Source organism: Suillus bovinus, assembly GCF_016758785.1.
Source record: "Suillus bovinus strain UH-Sbo-P2 chromosome Unknown EDB93scaffold_3, whole genome shotgun sequence".
In the NCBI taxonomy this organism is placed as follows: domain Eukaryota; kingdom Fungi; phylum Basidiomycota; class Agaricomycetes; order Boletales; family Suillaceae; genus Suillus; species Suillus bovinus.
Genome location: NW_024542059.1, coordinates 128,999 through 150,069, shown reverse-complemented (window position 1 = coordinate 150,069; position 21,071 = coordinate 128,999). Strand labels below are relative to the sequence as shown.

General features: G+C 48.5%; 10 protein-coding genes across 10 annotated transcripts; 6 read left to right on the top strand and 4 right to left on the bottom strand.

Moving 5' to 3' along the window:
• Positions 1–18: 18 nt before the first annotated feature.
• EDB93DRAFT_1116738 (uncharacterized protein) lies at positions 19–2,172 on the top strand. The gene is made up of 2 exons (XM_041448345.1): positions 19–1,735; positions 1,794–2,172. The coding sequence occupies exon 1, from the start codon at positions 61–63 to the stop codon at positions 1,732–1,734; it is 1,674 nt and encodes a 557-aa protein (XP_041312593.1). The 5' UTR covers positions 19–60; the 3' UTR covers position 1,735; positions 1,794–2,172.
• A 54-nt stretch (positions 2,173–2,226) lies between these two features.
• Positions 2,227–4,821, top strand: EDB93DRAFT_1116731 (Six-hairpin glycosidase-like protein). Its single transcript, XM_041448344.1, has 18 exons — positions 2,227–2,449; positions 2,500–2,592; positions 2,647–2,728; positions 2,779–2,804; positions 2,850–2,879; positions 2,929–2,936; positions 2,992–3,022; positions 3,078–3,259; positions 3,313–3,346; positions 3,402–3,489; positions 3,541–3,753; positions 3,806–3,951; positions 4,003–4,036; positions 4,083–4,123; positions 4,172–4,299; positions 4,348–4,377; positions 4,433–4,511; positions 4,559–4,821. Exons 1-18 carry the CDS (start codon positions 2,258–2,260, stop codon positions 4,733–4,735), a joined length of 1,614 nt encoding a protein of 537 aa, XP_041312592.1. The 5' UTR covers positions 2,227–2,257; the 3' UTR covers positions 4,736–4,821.
• A 226-nt stretch (positions 4,822–5,047) lies between these two features.
• On the top strand, positions 5,048–7,338 carry EDB93DRAFT_1076244 (uncharacterized protein; the record flags this gene model as incomplete). Its single annotated transcript, XM_041445219.1, has 5 exons — positions 5,048–5,101; positions 5,161–5,509; positions 5,561–5,631; positions 5,689–6,015; positions 6,070–7,338. 5 exons carry the CDS (start codon positions 5,048–5,050, stop codon positions 7,336–7,338), a joined length of 2,070 nt encoding a protein of 689 aa, XP_041312591.1.
• A 190-nt stretch (positions 7,339–7,528) lies between these two features.
• Positions 7,529–8,416, bottom strand: EDB93DRAFT_427738 (uncharacterized protein). Its single transcript, XM_041456331.1, has 4 exons — positions 8,252–8,416; positions 8,122–8,192; positions 8,031–8,071; positions 7,529–7,954 (listed from the first exon to the last, which is right to left on the bottom strand). Exons 1-4 carry the CDS (start codon positions 8,321–8,323, stop codon positions 7,719–7,721), a joined length of 420 nt encoding a protein of 139 aa, XP_041312590.1. The 5' UTR covers positions 8,324–8,416; the 3' UTR covers positions 7,529–7,718.
• Positions 8,417–8,429: 13 nt separating this feature from the next.
• On the bottom strand, positions 8,430–10,962 carry EDB93DRAFT_1116712 (uncharacterized protein). The gene is made up of 7 exons (XM_041448343.1): positions 10,563–10,962; positions 10,400–10,540; positions 10,239–10,333; positions 9,355–10,185; positions 8,929–9,294; positions 8,674–8,877; positions 8,430–8,615 (listed from the first exon to the last, which is right to left on the bottom strand). The coding sequence occupies exons 1-7, from the start codon at positions 10,909–10,911 to the stop codon at positions 8,511–8,513; spliced, it is 2,091 nt and encodes a 696-aa protein (XP_041312589.1). The 5' UTR covers positions 10,912–10,962; the 3' UTR covers positions 8,430–8,510.
• A 1,517-nt stretch (positions 10,963–12,479) lies between these two features.
• EDB93DRAFT_1057859 (uncharacterized protein) lies at positions 12,480–13,635 on the top strand (the record flags this gene model as incomplete). Its single annotated transcript, XM_041444774.1, has 5 exons — positions 12,480–12,604; positions 12,656–12,788; positions 12,836–13,237; positions 13,308–13,487; positions 13,540–13,635. Coding segments are annotated over 5 exons (936 nt in total), but the record flags the coding sequence as incomplete, so codon positions are not given.
• Positions 13,636–14,580: 945 nt separating this feature from the next.
• EDB93DRAFT_1116692 (ribosomal protein L11, RNA binding domain-containing protein) lies at positions 14,581–15,204 on the top strand. The gene has a single exon (XM_041448342.1). It carries the CDS (start codon positions 14,847–14,849, stop codon positions 15,174–15,176), a length of 330 nt encoding a protein of 109 aa, XP_041312587.1. The 5' UTR covers positions 14,581–14,846; the 3' UTR covers positions 15,177–15,204.
• Positions 15,205–16,391: 1,187 nt separating this feature from the next.
• Positions 16,392–17,218, top strand: EDB93DRAFT_1237670 (uncharacterized protein; the record flags this gene model as incomplete). The annotated part of the gene is made up of 6 exons (XM_041451447.1): positions 16,392–16,487; positions 16,543–16,671; positions 16,728–16,775; positions 16,830–16,904; positions 16,964–17,083; positions 17,144–17,218. The coding sequence occupies 6 exons, from the start codon at positions 16,392–16,394 to the stop codon at positions 17,216–17,218; spliced, it is 543 nt and encodes a 180-aa protein (XP_041312586.1).
• Positions 17,219–17,542: 324 nt separating this feature from the next.
• Positions 17,543–18,687, bottom strand: EDB93DRAFT_1076113 (uncharacterized protein; the record flags this gene model as incomplete). Its single annotated transcript, XM_041445211.1, has 5 exons — positions 17,543–17,850; positions 17,941–18,065; positions 18,135–18,211; positions 18,296–18,472; positions 18,529–18,687. 5 exons carry the CDS (start codon positions 18,685–18,687, stop codon positions 17,543–17,545), a joined length of 846 nt encoding a protein of 281 aa, XP_041312585.1.
• Positions 18,688–18,895: 208 nt separating this feature from the next.
• EDB93DRAFT_1334292 (glycosyl hydrolase catalytic core-domain-containing protein) lies at positions 18,896–20,945 on the bottom strand. Its single transcript, XM_041455276.1, has 6 exons — positions 20,149–20,945; positions 19,960–20,100; positions 19,732–19,906; positions 19,564–19,680; positions 19,404–19,512; positions 18,896–19,351 (listed from the first exon to the last, which is right to left on the bottom strand). The coding sequence occupies exons 1-6, from the start codon at positions 20,628–20,630 to the stop codon at positions 19,257–19,259; spliced, it is 1,119 nt and encodes a 372-aa protein (XP_041312584.1). The 5' UTR covers positions 20,631–20,945; the 3' UTR covers positions 18,896–19,256.
• Between the last annotated feature and the right edge of the window lie 126 nt (positions 20,946–21,071).

Here is a 21,071-nt window from a genome sequence, read left to right as displayed (position 1 = left end):
TACGTAAGGTAAGCACTACTGCATTTTAAATATCAGTGCTTGTAGCTACGGACAACGAGAATGGCCCCTACCAAGTCTCGAGAACCTCAACCCGCCAAAGTTACATCCAAACTGATAACCTCCAAGCCCGCTCCCCGTGATACCATTCGGTTGGGAGCCCAGCCTCAGAAAACTGAACCCAAGCCACCCGATGTCACTGAGTCTGCGACAAAGCCACAGCAGGTTTACACTAAGAAGCACACACATCGCTCTAGCAAACCTATCATTAACTGGTTTCAGCGCAAGTTATCAGGTACTGTGAAGCCGAGCAGGATTCCAGATAACGCGTTTGTTCCGAGCAACTCACAGAAGCCCCCCAACGGCAAGAATGGTACAAACGCGTCTCATTCGAGGTCGAATAGTCGTTCAGTATCTTCTCCGTTGCCACAGCTCACACCAAGTTCATCGCAAAGACAGGGAGTACCTGGAAATGGCAGTCGAAATGGTTATACCGCGTCTCAACGGAAGACTATTTCCCTAAATGGAGAGGGTGATTTGGATACCGGTTTCATACTATCAGACGACGAAGATCTTGACGCGTCAACTTATCGTTCGTCACTAGCCCGCGACTCCTTTTGGTCTCCTGCAAGCGCTCTCGAAGCAGATGAAGATGCTTCTCTTCGGCCTCTCCCCCCAAGTTCACCTCCATCTCCTTCATTATCCCACTCCTCTTCTTCATATCTATCCAATCCTCGCACCTTCAGAAGTATTGCCGCAAGCACGAAACCAACAACAGTACTAAGCGTTGATCTTGGTCCTGCCGGAGTAGGACACATAGCACAAGTTCCTATTACACCGGTTTCCCAAACCAATCCTCGTTTTCAGCCCCATGGACGGACATCATCTACCGGAACAAATAGTGGGTTGATAGGTAGTGGTGCATCTGTTACCTTCTCTGCTCTCCCGCCATCTCTTCAATCATCTTCTCGCCCGCCTTCCTCCCTGAATTTCAGCTCATCCACGCCGGTGTCACTAGGCCCGTCATCTCACATGCCTGGACTACAGGCCCCTCTGTATACCGCGTATCATCCAAGGAACAATCCTCGTCCCTCTTCTCCACCTATGGATAATGCTTCCGTTTTGACCCTCGCTTCTTCGGCTTATGCTATGCCCGGCCAACGTTTAACAATGGGATTTATGGGTTCAACTGCACTGTCGGGACTGATCGGAGGTGGAGACTCGATTTCTCATTTAGAGGGCAGCTTTACCGGAGACGCAGAAGGCGACATCATGAGCCAGTTTGTGCTTGGAGATGATGATCGCCATGATGCTGATGTAGAACGCGACGTAGATGCCAGCGTGCGTGCTCTTCGTCCACGGAGCTCACGGAGAGGAAGTTGGGATAGTGAGGTTAGTGGGTGGAGTGCTAGGGTTCTAGGAACGGGTGGCCCCATAAGCATGGGTAGCAAGAGCTTGTGGACAAACAATAGTGCTAAAACTGGCGGACCTTTGAGCGTGGATGATGAAGAAGTCACCGGTGGTCTGGAAGCCTCACTGGAGGAAAAGGATTCTTCAGACGGACCAGAGCAAGTCGACGTGTCCCCACCTGATACGCCTGCTGCAGGTGACGGATACGACTCGACCAAGGAAACGGTGGTTGATCGATCCTCCGAATCTGTTGATAATGTTCCTGCTACCCTTGGCCGGACTTCAGGATCCGTAGCAATTCGCGAGCTTTCCCTGGTGGAAACCTAAGGCATGTGCATGAGCGTATATCAGTGGACTCCTGACTAAATGTTTTCCCCTTTTATTAGAATACGTGGGAGGTAATATCGATTTCACTCTTGATCACTGAGAGCTGCCAGGGTGAGATACAATTACAATCTGGTGTCACCGCAGCTTTCCTTCTTGCTACCTTATGTATGTTCTTCGTTCATGTTATACACTGCAGTTACCACTCTCCTTGACGTTGTTCTAATCATCATTGGCATGCGTATTATCACACTCATTTACATAGCTCTGCATCTCATTCTGTCGTCTTATCAGATTTATTGTACGCATTTGCTCGCTACCCGATGGAAGTAACCATACAACTCGTAAGATACTCCCGAATCTCCACTGCATACAAGATCAACATAGTACAAATGGGATGCAACTTGACCACAATACTCAATACTGAATAGCTAGTTCAGGGCAGGTTGGTCATACGCGCAAATTCGGATCAGGCAGCACTTTGCTCATTGTTGCCAGCATTTATCCGCCTTAGCCTATTAAATTTATGCTGTTTGGCAGTTTCATAAGTGGTCTTAACAACAGCTGGAATGTCGGTTCTCGAACAATTACCTACGGCCTTGTTTATCTGTGGGGCGCAGCCAAAATGAAGCTGGGACTCAGAGTTGCTGGTATTGCCATCTCCCTAGTGACTGCTACCGCCCAGGCGGACTGTCCAGACTACACTACCTATGCACAGGTGACTGGCTCCAAGATGGCTGGAACTGAATTACTTGCTCATTAACGCAGAGTCCTCAAGGGAATCCCTCCTCTGGTCCTCTGGGGTTACCTTACATGCGGCCCGACCATGCATGCAGGACCTTTCACAGCACTTCAGTCGAAGTATGACGCATTTTCTGTTGGTAGGACAACGTGTAACTCGGAAGTTATCTGCAGAAAGTTATTCTGGACATGAAGTCGCGTCTGAAAGACCCTGACGTCGCGCGTCTCTTTGAGAATACATTCCCAAATACCCTCGGTACGTACCCCTAGTTGCTGCAACAATGGACGTTCATGAAACTTTGGCAGATACTACTGTGAAATATTACAACAAGGTATGAGTGAAGATGCCTGTTTTCTACGCGTTCTAACTGCTGAAGAGTGAGAACTTGGCATTTATCATTACTGGAGTGAGTTGCCTGCCTCCAATATGAATAACATATTGATGGTTGCGTCCAGGATATCACGTTCGTTGCTCCCTTTCCTGGATTATTCATATTGGTGTTCATTGTCCGCTTGAAGTGCGCAATGGCTGCGTGATACTGGCAACCAGGTAACTCGCTCTCCGAATTTGCAATTAAATTGTGTTCAGCGTGTTCTTCTTTCAGTTTGCTCATTACCACACCCTTCTCTCTGTTGACGCTGACCTCGCCAACCTGGTTAAGGCTGTAATTAATAACGAAGCCCGCTATGTCTCACAATATCCTTATTGTGGTGCTTTTCAACCTCCCCCTGAAAGTGGTTTAGCACCCTCCGTCAATGATTGGGCTATTGGCGTCCTCGTTAATCCGTCAGTGTTTCGCTCACGCTGGTGGTCTGCGTCATGTGATACTCTTTGCACAGCCCTGTGGATAACCAAACAGTATTTGAGTGCAAGGTTTGCGTCTTGACAATCGTCGTTTTTTTAGCACTGACCTGTATGGTATCTCCAGTATGAAATCGACTCGCTTTGCGGCTTTCTCAAGCTTTCCTCCTCTTACTATGAAGCAACAAAGGATGCAACCATGATGAATGCAGAATGTTTGTTTTTTTATCCAGTCTTGTTGTACTGGGGTTTCATTCTTGATGCAGGGCTCGCCGCAATTGACCAGATCTTCCGTGTCATTAATGAGCAGTCTCAGGCTTCCTTTGATGCTGATTGGAACTTCATCTCTTACTACAACTGGACAGGTCTTGCAGGCTCCCTTGCCGGTGCAGTAAACAATGGCGGGAATGGTGAACCTAAAGGATATACGGGTATGGTCGGGACACACCACAGACCCTCTGATGACTTGAGCACATTCGGTAAGCTTATGTGGAGGCGACCTGGTTTCTCTAATTATTCCCTCGCTTCCAGCTTTCCTTACGCCAGCCAATGCCATGCTGAGCGTTCAGCTAACCAATTTGGCTACCATTTTGGACCACGCTGGTGTGGCCCCCAATGTTAGCATTCAGGCAAAGCACTGGAGCAAAACGATAGAACAGGCTGTTTGGGGACATACAGTACGTCGAGTGTGGCAGAAGGTCTGCATTTCGCTGATACGTTCATCGCAGGTTGTTGATGGCATCTTTGCATACGAGACTAATGGTATGTCTTTTGCAATTGTTTGCATCGCTTATGAAGGACTTTCTAGGATTGGGTTCGCGCTATGTGATGGATGATGCAAACGTTCCAGTAGGTGTAACATGCCATTATCTTGAAACAAGCTACAACTATGAATAGTCTCTCTTGTCGCTTCCCTACCTTGGTTTCCTCAACATGAATCACTCTGATTACGTGAAGACAAAGAAAATGCTCATGTCCCGCGGAAACCCTTACTATACCAAGGGCAGAAGTTTCAGTGGCATTGGGTGAGTGTAGTCAAGGAAGAACGAATATCTATTTCTGACACAGGGCAGTGGACCTCACATAGATGCCTGGAACCCTTGGTAATGATTGGCGGATTGGAGCTTGAGATTTAGTGGTCTGATCGTTTCTATGTAGGCCCATGTCTCAGGTCACCAATATATTTGGAACCAATGATGATGAGGAAATCTTGACCTCGTTGTACACTATTGTTAATGTGAGTGTCGGAAGATATTGCTTCTCCTATGCTGACCACGCACGTAGAACACTGGCGGCCTGGGTTTGATCCACGAGTCGATCAACATTTACAATCCCTCAGATTATACACGACCTTGGTTTGCATGGGCTAACAGTTATTTCTCTGAGATGCTTCTGGACCTCGCGCAGAGAAAGCCCCACCTTATTTTCAAGGATAATACGCCGTACAAACCTGGACAGTGATGCATGATGCTATATCGCATCAACCTAGATATTTTGATGGGCTTGTTTAATATGATGCAATACCATCCACTGCCATTGTCTAGAAATGAACTCATGCATTGTGCTGCGGCAAAGTCAACTAACCTAAGTGTGGGTGGTGGTATTGCAACTAAATGCTGAGCCACAGCCATGTTTGACTATTGCTGTATATATTCTTGAATCAGTACTGCGATCAACTGAACCGCTTCATGTTCGACTGGTAGAGATTTCTACATTTCATTCATCCCTCAACCTTAAGCTTGAACATTTTACTCTCTCCTTCATATTGATTATATGTCGCTGGCTTCGCGCGAGATCGGAACACTAATTGTTGTTGTCTTGAAAGCAGTGCGTATTGAGTTCAACCTTCTCTTAGCCTGTATGTCCCTCCCTGACGTGGCAAGCAGAAAAATCTGCCCAATAAGAGGCATATAGGAAAACAAGCACCATACTGCTGCGCGTTCTTGAATGAAGAGAAACGTCGTACAAAGGCCATCAAGCGGGGAGGTCAACATCCGGAATGGGACGAAGAATTCCGCTTTACGGTATATGAGGCTACTGACGATGAGCTGGCAATCAATTCGCAATCAACCAACACGCCGCCGCCCCCTCCGCCGAAGAAGGGTCGACCAAAGAAGATAAAGGGCGGGAATTCGATGAAGCTTCAGTGCTATGCAGATGATCCCCGGGAACCAGACTTAATCGGAGAGGCAGCGGTCGACTTGACAGAGGTTATCACAAAGGGAGAAACGGATGGTAAGCTGGTACTTGCACTGATCTTTGATCTGAATTAATTAGTCATGGCAGAGTGGTTCACACTCATGAACAAGGACAAATATGCAGGAGAGGTGTACATTGAGCTGACTTTCTGGTCAAATGTATGTTGTCAATTTCCTGGCCTGCCTGTCTTGGTCATCTTATGGAATTGTATGCAGGAGCCTCCTCCAGTCAAAAGAATTGCGCCGAAACCAGCAACTGGTAATAGCAATTACGGCGGTCCAGGAAATTTCGTGCCAGCTAATGACAGCACCTCCTCTTTGAATGGGTCCAGCGCACATTCGACTCCTTCCCGACTTTCTGTCTCTGCTAGTATTATTGACAGCCATCTGCCGTCTACTGTTCGTTCATCACACTCGAGAGCAGAGCTTTATGCACCTGCATATGAGCAAAGGACCCACCTATCCCCAACACCTGCCGATCAGCTTGCCAACGATTTTGGGGAGTTGGGCGTCATGGATCCCAGAAGACGGGAGAGCTTTCCGGTATGTCTTCCTTCTCTACGGTGTAGGTCTTGTCATGACCGGTGGGTGACTTAGCCCACACAAACGATGCGTCCCTCGACATCCGCAGGCTTTAGTTCATTGCCTTCGCATTCGCACTCGTATGATCAGCATACACTTGATAACGGAACATTGACGATCTCGCACGATAGAGGGAGAGCAGCCTCTGCTTCTCCATCCAGAATACCTTCAGGCCCTGCTCCATACTACCCTCCTTATGAAAGTGGTCCGACTGTCAACCATCCTCCTCCTCCCCCATCTCGGCAAGGACAAGCTGGACCACGGTATAGCTTGCCGGCTTCTTCTCCGGGATTCATGCCCGTGCCATCACCAGCCTCGTCTTCTTTTGGAACGATGACATCGTACTCATCAGAGCCGTCCGGCTTCTCAGTGCCGGAAAGACCTCCATTACCGATCCCTCCATCTTACCCTCCAGCTCCTGCCAACCACTCGCCTCCTCACCAGATCAGCCATCCTTCCCACCCCCCTCTCCCAGTACCTGCTATCACACCGGTACCTCCCCCCAATGCATCTAATCGGATCTCACACTCATTCAGCACGCCGCAGCTACACACTCATGATCAATATCAATATCCAGATCCCCATGGACAATCTGTAGCCTTCCCATCAACATCACAACAAGAGTACATACCATCACCTCAGACATACCACACATATGCACCCACATTGCCATCACCACCTCAAGAATACGCATCTACTTCCCAGCATCTATCAGCATCACGAGGTTCGAGACCACTGCCTCAACCTCAGATAGCTAACAATGCACCACGAACTCGTCATCTTTCCGTTGCCGTACCTCCTTCATCGAGCTTCCCTCAATCACTGAATGCACGTAGCCCACTCCCCTCAAATTTTCCAACCGGTTCGACCTACCAAAACATCCCACCACCCCCGCCCCTTCCAACTCAGTATCATTCCACCGCACAGCTGCATTCTAGCCATCCATCGCCTCAGGTGGAGGCGCAGGCATCTTATGCTCCTTTCCCGACTTCACCGGCTCAGCCGCAGTCAAATGTGTCCCCAGTACGGCCTAGCCTCCCGCAGCCTCCTATGGGATATCATCCAGTGCAGCCTGCATATCAGCCCCTCCCTCAACCACCCCCGCCCCCACCTGATCTGCCACGTCACGGACAGTCTCATCCTCCATCACTAAATGCTCCACCCGTCAATCATTCTTATTTCCCTGGCCCGCCCCCTCGTCCTCCACTGATGATTGATCATCCTCATTGGAGTCAGCAAGGAACTTATGGGCAACCAGCGTCTGCACAGGGTGATAGGCAATAATCGAATATGTATAGTAATAACGTTCCATCACAGTAGCAATGTAGACATAGGTTGGATTGTAAATCCTTCCATTTTCTAGACATCCACGGTTGATCCACGGCACTGTCGCTCGTTAGGCCTTAGCAGGCAACACCTGTAGAAAACTGCTGTATCTGGACTTGATCTATAAAACGGTGTTTGACCTGAAGTTTAGGGATATCTTGTGCGCCTCACTCGCAAATGTATATAGTCTGGCATCTAGCCTCGTATTCGCTAGCAGAATAACCCAGTGTTTTCCCACTCTAAGCAAAGTCCGTTCTTGAGAAACGTCGTAAACCGATGTAGTGCCTTCAAACATGCTTCCTCTACACGTTGTATCGATGATCAATCCCCTTTGAACCTCAACCAGCCTGAACAGAAGAATCACGAAGATGGCCGTCCGAGTCGTGTTCTCGTTCTTCCATCTGCCGAGTCCTTTCTGCTCGCCACTTTGCAATTTCAGTTTCCGTGCCGACGAGACCTCGGCGAGCAAGATCTATCCTGGCTTCACGCCGAATAGCATGCTCAGAATTCCGCCTTTCCGCCTCGTGAGTTAGAAGGGCATTATCTGCCCCAATCACCAGGCCAGCGATGGTGACTATGGAAGGAAGGAAGAGTCAGTGGGTACACTAGTAGTTGCCTGAAGCGAGGACGGCATTCTCGGCAACACTCACATCCAGAGACCAGGAATGCCTTGAATGGCAGTGTCTGTCGTCTTTCATACGAGGTGTGAGTTATTGTGCAGCCATCCGTCGTCACTCGCACCGGAAGAGCGGCCACGCATAATGGGCAAACGTTACGACCCCAACCCCAACAGCTCCTCCTTGGGCTGCTCCCTGTTCAATATTTTGGTTCAGCCTGTGATCCAACGAATAGCACGCGGAACCATTTGCACCTTGGTCGCGGCCCTCACTTGTAGGCTATATGCTGCATCGACTTCCCGCTGTAACCGAGAACGATCTGACATTACTCGGAGTGTGTCGGAACAAAACGATGGGCTTATGAAATTGCTGTTGAATGATATGTTTGTGCGGTACTACACGCCTATCGTTCCCAACGGTCCAATACCCATGCTAGTATATGACGATAGACAATTAGAAATTTAAGACTAAATAATATAATCGTCGGAACTGCGAGTGCCACATTTCATTACTTCATTTATGATTCAATGTCATTACATCGCCGCGCTTTGAAAAAGCCAACATGTCAGACTCCGTCTTCAACACCTGTATCACCTGTTCATTGCTGAAACACGAGACCTTCGGTGAATTGAAGTTAAATGAACGAAACCTGCATGATAAGGTGAAACCAACATACAGATGCAAGTTGTTCCCGAACATTGCGCAAGTCCCAGAGACGCACAACACCATTGCGGCTTCCCGAGGCAAAAAAATGAGACCAAGTATCTCCTTTGATGTAACGACCATGCAGCTCGGTCGTGAAAAAGCCAAAGCGTTCAGCCGGGTGCTCCGGAACCATACGGTGATCACGAAGCTCGAACTGCAGATCTCGATGGCCAACCTGTAGTCCCGTTAGAACCAGAATCATATGCCAATGCATTGCCATGCACACCTCGAGTAAGGTGCAGAAAGGTGACTCCGTCTTATGTGCGTGATACGGAGAATTGGATGTCTTGAATGTATGTACAACGCGTTCCGGAGATAGGTCCCATAAATGGACACTACAATCCGCACCAGCGGATATGAGTTTGTGACTAGTATCACGAACGGGAAGAAGGGACTGGATCACAGATGTGTGCTTTATTGCCAAAAGTGTTGAGGAGACGCCCATAAAATCGGGAGAGAAATTCCAAATATGAACGGCATGATCATAACCCCCACTGGCAAACATAAGTGGTTGCATCATTGTCGACACAACACTAGCCCCTGCCTTCTTTGTCCGATTCCAAGGACGATCGACAACGCGATATTTTGTTCCCTTACGAATTTAAATAGATTTAAACGGCGACAATGAACGTGAACACCCGCCGATGCTTACCATGGAGGTTTGAAATGTCAAGTACGAAATTTGTTTCTCTTCACGTGCATGGGCCAGAACGATGACTGACGTGTCACCCGCGTGAAGTATACAGGCATCATCAACTGACTCTTGAGTTGGGGCAGTTGGCCTACGCAAGTTATGCTGGGACACTAGGTTAGGCATACCCAGGCTCTCGACGAAGCCGCGCATAGATACGGCTATAAGAGACGAATTCCAGTGTGCGCTGAGCACGCGACGGGGCTTATCGTGGGTGTCGAGAGTAAGACGGGAAGGGCCGGGATTAGAGCTGAGCAACAAAGCGGAAACTGAGGAAGAAATCTCGTTCGGGCCGTTGACTAGCGTTTCGGAGGATACCTGAGCTGGTTCTTCTCGAAGCTTCGCTACCATGCTGCCATCTCTGTTGATAAGGTCCCTTAGGGGGGCAATATCATCGGAATCACTGTCGGGTAAGGTAATCGATTCCGCCGCATAAGTGATATCCCCTGCGGAGGGTGCCTTAGAAGATACCGATTTTATCTTAAGAACTCCGGAACGAAAGAAACGTGTCGACATGGGAGGGGGAACAATCACATGTGTGTCCGGAGGATCAACAGTAAGGTCGATGATCTCTTCTAGAGGAGATACAACTCGAGATGGAAGAGCTCTCTGCTTGCCTGGTATAGCGGAGCCCTTTTTTTGAGGTATTGTTGCATGTGTTGAGCAGGAGCCTAGAACCGCCTTCGAGGACGCGGGCGTAGAAGATTTCGCTAGATGCGACAGTCCTGGAGTTGAGCCGCTTGCACAAGGGCTGACTTTAGGGGTCTCCTTGCCATATCCAAAAGTACTGCCCTTTTCTGCGATTCAGTACGGGAGTTAACCATGATCGAGTACAGGCCATGCACCATTACAACATCCCGAGTGCTAATCGCACTTTTATCATACTGGGACTCAATTCGAATAGCATGCGCCCTACCACTAGGTAAATCACGTTGCACGGCTGTTACACAAAGAAACCAAAAGTCCGTATATTAATGACTGCCATTCAGGATATTTTTATGTTCACCTTGACTCATTTTTCTGGGCAGAGAATGATCGTTGCGTATTGTTCTATAAGGGGAGAAAACAGCCTGCGCTTCGTGATCACCAAGGATGACTTTTGGGCATGGTGAAGGCAAAGGAGTGTTATTATGGGGCAAGTCCTCGCCTCTGGAAGTGTCTCTCTGAACTTTGAGACTCTCTTGAGGAAAACTGCTGAGAATTAAACTTCGTTCGCTTGGGCGGGCGCAAGTTCGACTGCGCTAAATGGTCCGAGGGCTCTTGTCTGACATGATCGAGCGAACGGCCCGGTACACTCAATGAAGAGACTGAGGAAATTTTATGCGAATGATTCCACGCAGGAGACGTGGTAGAGTGGGGAAGCACGTTCGGGCGATACGGCGGACGACCTCGACTAGAATTATTTTGAAAACCTCTGAAGGATCCACGATGCCCTCCACGACGAGTAACTGTGATAGCGGGTACGGTGGACTTTCCCTTGCGATCTAAACGGACTTCATTTGGCTGTCGATCTTCCATCTGGTTTCATGGACAAGAAACGGGGATTACAGGATAGATCTCATATTCCCAACACGCAGGTTCGATTCAAACACACATTTCTAACAGATGTACAAAGCTGTGCTAAATTTTCTCACGGATCAACATAGGTGCACGTCATATAGGACAAGGCCAAGCTGATGTTGCGTTGCAGCGTTGGGCGTTTTAAATTTGAGCTCCCTCTCCCTCAATGATTGGGGTCTGGGGATGGACAAATGACTGACACGTATTCGAGCTGCGGGGCGTTACTAAGCGCCGTTATGTAATTTGGTTCCGCTATCAACCAACCACAAACATTTCACCTTTCTTCCGCATGGCCCTATCTTCCTCTTTCAAGAGATCAAGCTCTCCAATACATGGGCCGGTGAAACGTCACAAGTCTGAGAGTGATAGTTCAGACGGATATGCGCCCTACACTCACCCACTCCCACTCACAACGACCTACGGAGTGGAGGCAATAAAATACGTTGCAGGCACTAGAGTCTCCGCTTTCAGCCATAAAGACTTGGAAACAATGATCCGCGAAAGGGAGCATCTCCTCTTCACCCAAGGCCGAAGGGTTGTTGGTTTACCTCTGATCCTGTGAGTCTACACTGATTGGACTTGCCCATACGTCGGAGCGCTGATCTTGGGTCCGTACGAAGGGACGACGGAATCGTGTTGCATTGGTATATATTCTTCAGACACAAGTAGTAACTACCGAGTGACAGAGTTGATAGGGTCTTGGACCCTCATATCGAGGACAGCCATCAAGCGGAACCGAGTCTGAGTTTGCAGCTGTCTGCTTCTCAAACATCACCCAATGGACCATTGCTTGAATTGCAGACTTCAACATCTGGACCTGCCGACCCAGTGCGGCGTTATAAGGACCCGAGGTATGATGTACTTGCACAACTTGATGAGTTACAAGATAGCTTATGTATGATAGCCATACCGCAGAATCTCCCGAAATCGAAATCATCTCCTGCAAACTTGCTGGAGTCGATGAGGTGACAAAAAACGATCACCCGGAAGAAAGCTCACATAAGCTTCATGATCGGCTCAGGAGCGAAACAATCGCCCACGACAGCATTTCTGATGATGAGCGAATCTCATCTGAGACCATAGCTGGTTCAGCGAGGTCGAGAGCGGTTTCTTCACGCCGAGACCAAGCAATGGCCGATTTGTGTGGAGATTGGTGGTCTAGTATGCGAAGCTCTTCCGTGACTTCTATTAGTTCTGATGATGACAGATTCAATGAACCTGCGGGCGTTAGCGAAGTTGCAGAGTCCTCGTCGTCGAGAATTAAAGTCAGAACCCCTCTTACGGGGACAGTTGGTATATTGCAAGGACAAAGGCCCGCCATTCAACAAAGCACCGCAGCTGCGCTCGGTAGTACATCTTCCCAGCCTGGGAAACAAAATAATAATCACGCTTCTGACATTACGACATCGATGGAGGACAGACATAGAAGCGTTGGTTCACTGCGACCGCGACGATTGCAGCGGGCGAGTTCACTATCGTCGGAATCAAGTGCAGATGAGGAAGTCGTTAGACTGCCGGCGCTTAAACGAGTACCGCTGCCGAAGACTCCGTATGGGCGCTCTAGAAGGTTGTTGATCCCGGTTTCTGATAACCTACCATTGGTTGCGATAAGCATGCGGGCAGACGCCCAGTTTATCGATCGTCGGGATCAGTGAGTTCCGATGCCATTACCTCCCGTTCACATCTTCACTTCAAACGTCAGATTCCGTCTCACTCTGAACTCTCTACCTAACCCGGGAGTCCAACAACATGTGGAAGATGCATGCGTCGTAGGTGACATTGTCGTTCTTGGCTTCAATAGCGGGCCCAGTCAGGTTACATTTCTTCCTGTTACTGTGCGTGTGTTGCATTTACGTGTTACGAAACATTCATGTTTCGTTAGGCGGAAGCTCCCCGTAGAATTAATTCGGGAGCTTTGCCGCATGTCAGCTCTCCTCGGATGTCAAAATCTTCCGGGGAGGGTGTAAGATGCCTCGCCGCAATGAATGCGGCAGCCGGTTCCGTTGAATTTTTTACAGGCGGTCATGACCGACGAATTTTTAAGTGGAGCGTCGATGCGCAATGTCTAGAAGAGCCGACTGTCACCAAGATTAATGTGTTTCTAGAATCTGGCGTGTCTGCCATGGCTTATCGCCACGACGACAACTCCCTCGTGTCCTCTGACATGAAGAGACTATATGTTACGGACCTTACCCGATCCCACACGCCTAGACCAGCCCAGGTCTCCAACTATGTCAATCAGATACATGTTCACCCCCAAATACCACACTTGACGCTGCTGGAGGTGAGATGCTCCCTTAATTTGTAGAATTGGACTTTGATAGGCTTTGCAGGTCCGACATCTCGATCATCAGATGGCAATATTCGACCGCAGGATGGGTGGCTTCGACAAAGCTCCATGTTGCACATTTGGATATCGCAATACTAGCGCAAAATTTGAGCAATCATACACGAGAGGCAGCATCCACCATACCTTTTTTGTGCGTGGCCATCAAGACGGCACTGTGGTCCTCTGGGACTTCCGTAACGTCAAGGTACACTCATTTGCTGTCGAATGTCCATTTTTTCTTACTCCGACATACGAAGAACATTGTGACGAAGAGGCAAAGCCAACTTACTAAGTCGGTCGTGCATACAGTGGTCTCGGATGGCCGCGTAGCAACTTTTAGCGATGGTGTGGTGACGTTTTTGAACGACTTTTTGCACAGTTAACAACTATACCTCCGTCCTCTTCGTCACCTTGTGGCGCAATCATGTAGATACTCGACCTGGCAAACTACGCATGTTTATTCTATTACCGATGTTTCTGCCAACCGTTCACAGCATAGATCTTGAATCTGCGAATAGGACGGAGGTGATCAACGCTTTGCATGTGATGAACCTCGAGAAACGATATGTCAAATGGAACAAACCTAACTCGAAATGTAATAACGGAAGGATCTGTTGCATACGATCGTCTTGTGTTAACTTCTCTACGCCACCACCGTCAGAGTAAAGAGTGACCGTGCTCAGGTCGCCAATGGTCCCCGTGCGTGAATTTGCGCATGGCGTTTACCTTCTTATTGTATTGGGTCAGAGATAAATCGTTTCCGCTTGATCCGAGCCATAATAACTGCATTGACCTACTGAAGGAGATAGTGCCAGATATCAGAGCAGCGGAGACCGCATATAGACAATCGACGATCCAGCAGTATATTGCGAGCTTTTTCAGCACAAAAAATCATTGATCGGCTCGAGAATGAGGGAACCTTGTATAGAAAAATTAAGTCATGGAAGAACCTTGACCTCACCATTGCCTGCCGCAAGGAGGCTGTAACGGCAGCTTGAGAGTAGATTCATTTGCCGAGGGTTGATGTGAGGATTCCAACATTAGATGTTGTACGTCTCCAAAATGGTGGTAGATTGCTGCCTTGGCCAGGTATTAATCTTAGATGCACTGGAAGTCCGCAGATACCCTCCCAGGTCAGAAGACATGTAGTGGGTCGTAAGAAGGACACCGCATCTAAAATCATCAGATATTCTTCGAGCTTCCAGAAGACTTAGGGTTATGGGGATCCATGAGTAGATTACCGAATGACCGTGCGTCGACTTGTGGGTTCAGAAAACGATGACCACACCTCCTACTACCTGTAGATAACGCGTGACAACGTGCACTTGTGTTTGCAACTGTTTGTGGACAAACGACCCAATTCGGAAAATATCCAATTCTTCTCTCCTTCCAACGCGTCAATGTCCAAGGCTCTGAAGGCAAAAGACCAGCTGGTGGCAAGTACTTCTCTGCAACGTTTCTCGCTTGAGTAATAAAACTATTCTAGCGCATTCTGGTTCCTGCGGGAAAGGCTGCACCTACACCACCCGTCGGTCCAGCGCTTGGTGCGCGTGGTGTAAAATCTATGGATTTCTGCAAGGAGTTCAATGCTCGAACTGCGCATATTGAACCTGGGGTTCCAACTCCTACATTAATCACCGTCGAGCCTGACCGCACTTTTTCGTTTATCACCAAAACACCACCAACGACCTACCTCTTGAAAAAAACTGCGGGGATAGAAAAGGGCACAGGTCGACCTGGTCATGAAGTCACCGGAACAATTAGTCTCAAACACGTGTATGAAGTCGCAAAAATTAAAGCGAAGGACGCACATCTCAAGCACTTGAAGCTCGAATCGATCGCAAGTACTGTTGTTGGCACAGCGAAAAGTTTGGGTTTACAGGTTGTGCCGTGACCTTCTGTCACAGATATTCGCAGAAAAGGTACGCAAATGGTGTTGCATTATTCTCCCGATGGGCTTACGATCGAGATTCGACTCGTGCGTGCCGCACCTTATCAACCTGAATCAAGACGCAAGATCTCTCATCCAGACCTTAGAACACGGGGTCGCCACCGCATCCCCAGTCGATATATGTATGATAGCCCATGATCGGACACACTCCAAAGTCAAAGGACTGGATGCACACTAATCTACATCGTGTAATGAAGAGATGGAAAAGGAAGCGCCTGATGCAACGAGGAGCAACTTGAGCAAGGTTGGGTTCATTCGCCTTAAATTACGCTTCTCTCTTCATTTGAACAAGCACTCCGGTCTTCGTAAACCGAGGTTGTCTTCTAGCGAGCGCTCCCTTAACTCCAGGCCAGGTTACCTTATGCAGAATTCATGAAACTTTATTTGAACTTCCTCCACCCCCTTCATCCTCAGGCCTAGGTGGTATTTTTGTCGCAGCGTTTAGCAGAGGTCATGGGCTTATCAATAGTACCTTTGTCTTGCTTATGGGATTTCCCGCCATGCTGTTGACACGCCTCGGGCAGGTTTAACCGCATCTATCCCGCATTCATAGGACACGTTCTCAGGTCTAGTTCCACCGCCAATGTCATGTATCTGACCTGCCATTTGAAGAGGCTTCCTTACCGCATGTAAACTGGTGAAGATCTCCTCATCCTCTTGTTTCTTTCTTTGATTAGTGCGTCTTATGAGTATTCTCGGCGACCTTCTCATGCCAGGCTGCTAGCTGATCTATCGGTAACTCAGTGTATAAACGAACTTTGTGCTTTTGTGAGATAGAAGGTTGAATGTGTCATGCTAGTGACCTCGACGCTAATCTACCTGTCTCAGAGGAATCAGCGCTTGTGTGTTGAACGCGTGTTGTTCCTCGATCATGTCGGCCTCGACCTGAGTTGCTGCATTGGACCATTGCTCCACACAAGTCTCCAGACCACATAACGACACCACGCTTCCTCGTCTACACGTTTGTTGTGTCCTCATCTTTATCTGTCACAAGTCCACGTTGTCGATGAAAATTCGCGATCAGGTGAAAAACAAGAGGGGTATGCGGATGTTATCAAGCTATTCCACGATATAAAAGACCAGGTTCTTATTGTCGGACTCCCCACAAAACCAGTACCTACCTCCGCAAACTTCGACAGCTCTTCCTTTGTTTACGCTATGGCAACACCATCAAATGAAGTACTTTCGTGGACCAGTCAGGATCCGCGAGAGAGCCAACTCTTTAATGCCTGGGGTGTTGTCTATCGGTTTGCGGTATGCAGCTCTACAACGTTCATAAGTCAAAACAGACCCTGACCGACATCCTTAGACTGTAGTGGCCCCCAGTGGGCAGAGTACTACTACCCTCTGGCGAGCGGTACGGGCTAACAAGGAGGACCGCGTCGCAAAATTGGAATGGGCATCGAATGGCGGCCTCGGCCGTGCAGTGATCGGCAAGGTACAATAAACCTCGTGGCGTCTTGGGTCCCATTGTTCTGACCGCGTTCCCTTCAGAATACAGTACCGATGGCCGACTTGGTTCGCCCGGATCCACGCTTCCCGGTCAGTTACATCAAATGTTCTGATTGCGATATCGCTTACAACATCCATCTATAGGGCGCACGCATATTCAACGCACCCGATGGTCTAACATACCGCTGGCGGCAGACCCCCGGTTCTGCTGATGTCGTAGTGAGTGCTTAAATCTTGTCCTCCGGAGGCAAACTTAAAGCTGATTATTGCTTCCGCAGCTGGAAGATTCCGCTGGAAATATCGTTGCAGTCTTCCGCCCCACACGACCAACACGGTATCAGATTGGAGATGTCTATGGTGAGCTCCACTTTCTGCGAAACGCTGGGGCAGCTACTATCGTGAGTACTTGTTACCCCACTTGCTACGCGAAGGCTTAATCTTATTTTTCCCGATTTCAGATGCATCCCCCAATCATGGACACGGTCACGGTAACGGCTATGCTATACCGATTTTGTCAGGCATTTGGTCTCTGATATCATTTTTAACGCATGTTAGCAATCCTATTCACTGTAAATTGGCCCACATTTTCTTTGTACGTATCATTGGCGAACTCTTCCATACATGTAATGCTATTCATTTCATACAAGAGAAAATTTCCTTCCGACCGAGCCGGGGGTGCAGCACCAACAGCGACTTTGACATCTTCCAATGATCGGTAACACGCGTTTCCGGCACTCACGTGTGAGTGCACGATGCAAGCATACCTCATTGTGCTCTTAATCGCGCTAAGGCGTCATAATCAGACCGTCATTTGATTTCGTACGATCTGAGTCTGAATGACACCGTATCGTATCTATCTACAATTTCCCCTTTGTCAAGGATGGCTCTTCTGATGTTACGGCGTCGACAATCTCGTCCACTGTACGTACAACCCATTCGGTGCCTTCATCGCTTGACAAATACTTATCTTCGTCGTTCAAGTTCTCCTCATTGCGGGCTTTGAGAAGACCGAAAACGTGGCTGATTAGCTGAGGTCCGACTCTGCTCTCAGCACGGAGAGTAGCGATGCCGACTACCGATCCAAGAGCACGGGTAAGGTTTCCTTGCTCCAAGTCCCCTCGCGGCAAGGGAGACAAGACCGTACCGTAGGCCTGAATAATGAACTCTGTGAAAGGAGATCAGGTTCGTATGTGTAGCAAAATAAAACTCGAGGCGGATTGATAAGACCATGGGGTAATTGAAATGAAGAACGTACTGATGAAATCAGGATGGAGGTCCCCCAGCTTATTGTACAGCTTCACCGCATGAGGCTGGTAAATTGAGTCCCACAACCTTTGACCCCTTGCGACAGTCGCCTCGATGTTCTGCGGAGTTGCTTCCCTGAAGAAAATTTGCGAAAACAAAAAAGATATGACGCTGAGCACTGCCTCGTGGTCAGATACCACATACCTGATGGAATTTTTCCGTAACGCGGCGTAGACGTCTTCTTCGAGTGCGTCCTTTAGCCCCGTCAAGGAGAGAATTGTCTGAAATTACGTTAAGTCACCTGACCTCGGCGGCGCAGGTATCCGAGGCCATCAAACTTCTAAATTTCATGTAACTGCACTCACTCGAGGTACGCCGACAAAGATGACGCTCTTTAGTGCGGCTTCCCGCATGAGGGCAGCTTTGTACACGACGTCCGCAAGGCTCTTTCGCGATTCAAGCAAGCTTGGATCACTCCTGGAAACGAAACGATACAAGTGGCCAAGAGAAGACGGTCTGTTGGTGGTAAGGAGTGTGCATGTCTGTTATCTCCGATTGAATGGGGCTAGAAGAGCAATTTCGCAAGAGGCATACGTACCGAGAGGACGAGCCATCCGTTTTCAGCGTTTCGTTGTTTTGCCTCGTTCAGGGTACGGTTGAACACGTTATGAAGTCTTCCGAGAGAGGGGCTTGGCCAAGCTTCCGGGTTACGGAGCGTCAAAAGGTGCTTAACTGCAGGCGGTAAATGTTTGACCATGTCGTATACTCAAGTTGCATTATTCGGGCAATGAAAGGGACTATATACACGAAATCGGACTTGCAAGTCCGACCTGATGATCCTTGTACGGCACGCCGTGTACGGGCAGTTTGCCCGATGTTATTCCCGAATAGGAAACTTTTGGGAAAGGCCATGTCCGTATACGGGATCCCGTCCTCGAAAACACGTGTAGCGCTCACTCGAATTCTAAATCGAGCAAAATTATTATTATTTTCTATGAAAGTGAAACTCAAATAGATCGCTACTTCCTTTTACGGAACATTCTAAATTGATGTGAGAATTTAAAAGGCTCCCTGAGCCCGTTACAAGAAAAACACTTAGTGTCCGCATTGTTCAACAAATGCTTCGTCGCAAACCAGGCGACATGCGAAACCAGCACATTACATCAAGCTAGCGACCAAATAAGGGTAACGATGATATGAACGATAAGTGAAATGAAGTGAATCCGACTGGCATATAAAATGAGGGTATCATCGGGAATATAGCGAAGCAGATATAGCCACAACAAGCCTGAACCCCGCGGGCTATCCATAAGTCATGACAATTCCTTAGCCAAAGTAGTTGTAGGCTAGAGATGTGGGCGTGTCATCGCTGGAGAGGAGAGAGTTGGCGGTGTTGACACCTTGAAGGTCGCTCATAAGGCCTGGCGTGCGAGAAATCAGTTAATGCGGCACGGAAATGAATGTTAATCTTACCGAAGGGGAAGGCAGCTTCAAACCAGGACGTGCTGTCGACAAAGTTAGCGACAGTGCTAGCAAAAGCATAAACTTCATCCTGGGAAGCCTGTGCACCACCACTAAAGCTCTTCAAGGACATGTTAACTAACGAGACTTGATGTAAATGTGAATTAATTACCTGGTCAGCAAACTCGGTAACCCAGATGGGCAAGTTGTAGGTGTTGTGCAGCTGGGTGGCATAGCTGATGAAATCTTGAGCATTAGTCCCGTAGAAGTGGAAGGCGACAGCGTCAACCTAATTACAAAAATTAGAAGGCGGATAGAATTATGATAAATTTAGACAAACTTGGCAACCAGAGCAGGCTTGGAAGAAGCTAGTCATCCAGTCAAGACCAGCCTGATCATTGGTGCAAGCAGGGGACACAAGGTAGTAGCCTGAGGCTTTCAGCGGGTCGATATATTGCTTCCAGAGCGCAGCACCATCCGAGGGGCTCATGTTGGACTGACTGGGTTCGTTGGGCCTGAAAACCAAAACCATCAAGATCTAGGTCGGAAATAATCCTGTGAAACATACTCATTCATCCCAAGAACGTAGTTGGCGTAACCAGCGACAACCAAGCTTTGAAAGTCAGAAACCTGATCGTAACCCCATAACATGGGAATCCCTTTGAGGCCGTAGATGTTAGTGGGCAAGTAAGGACTCCAAGTATACAAGCTGTTTTATGATTAGAGAAGATAACGAAAGGGAATTGCAAGCACTTACAAGCCAACATTGGGACGAGCGGCGAAGGTGGATAGGTAGTCAGCGTCACCATTAGGCCAGCCCAAACCCCACTTCTTGCCACTTGATGAAGTGGTCGCGGGGGTAACAGCGGGAGTGGGAGTACTAGTGGGAGTGGTACTAGTGGGGGTGGATGCCGCGGGGACGTAGCTACCAGAACTTGAGCTCGAGGGTGCCGGTGTGTAATCCATAGATGACGAGAACGAGTACGAAGAGGGAGCGGGAGTGCTGTCACCGTAAGCTGACGCAGAGGTGGCAGAATTTGTTGGCCTAGGCTTGCATTGACCAGGGCTAGATGTAGGGTCGCGCTTCCGATTTACTGCTACTGCCTCGTGAGCACGAGCATAGCGAGCGACGTGAGCACGATCTGTAGTCAAGGCGCTGACAGACGTAGGACCAGACTCGAATGCCAGAAGAACGATTGAAGCCAATGCAACAAGATTGAATAATTTGAGAGCAGCCATTTTATTTTTTTGGGTTGTTATGGTTGTCTGAGATGCAGACTGAGGGTATCGTCTTTAAGACGGATAGTTTATATATAAGGGTATGGACACGGAAATTGAGAGAGTGTGGTTTTAAATGAGTGGGCTTGAGCCGTAAAGCTCAGGGCGTTGAATGAATGAACAAGGGAAGGTAAAGAAACCAGAAAAGACCACAAATTTTATCGACTGAATTATGTAAGCAATCGCACGGCCGCTTCCAATCGCCATGACATTCATTTTATTGTGAGTGATCACCGTCTACATTTACCGAGTAGCTCGTCGTGTTCAACGATGAGGTAGATCATAGGAGAAGACGTGATCGTAAATACGCAGGGTACTAGTGGCATATCTTATGTAAAATGTTGGACCGAACAGTACCTCGAGGCTAAAACATGAGGCAGTTAGCGTCTTAAATCATATTGT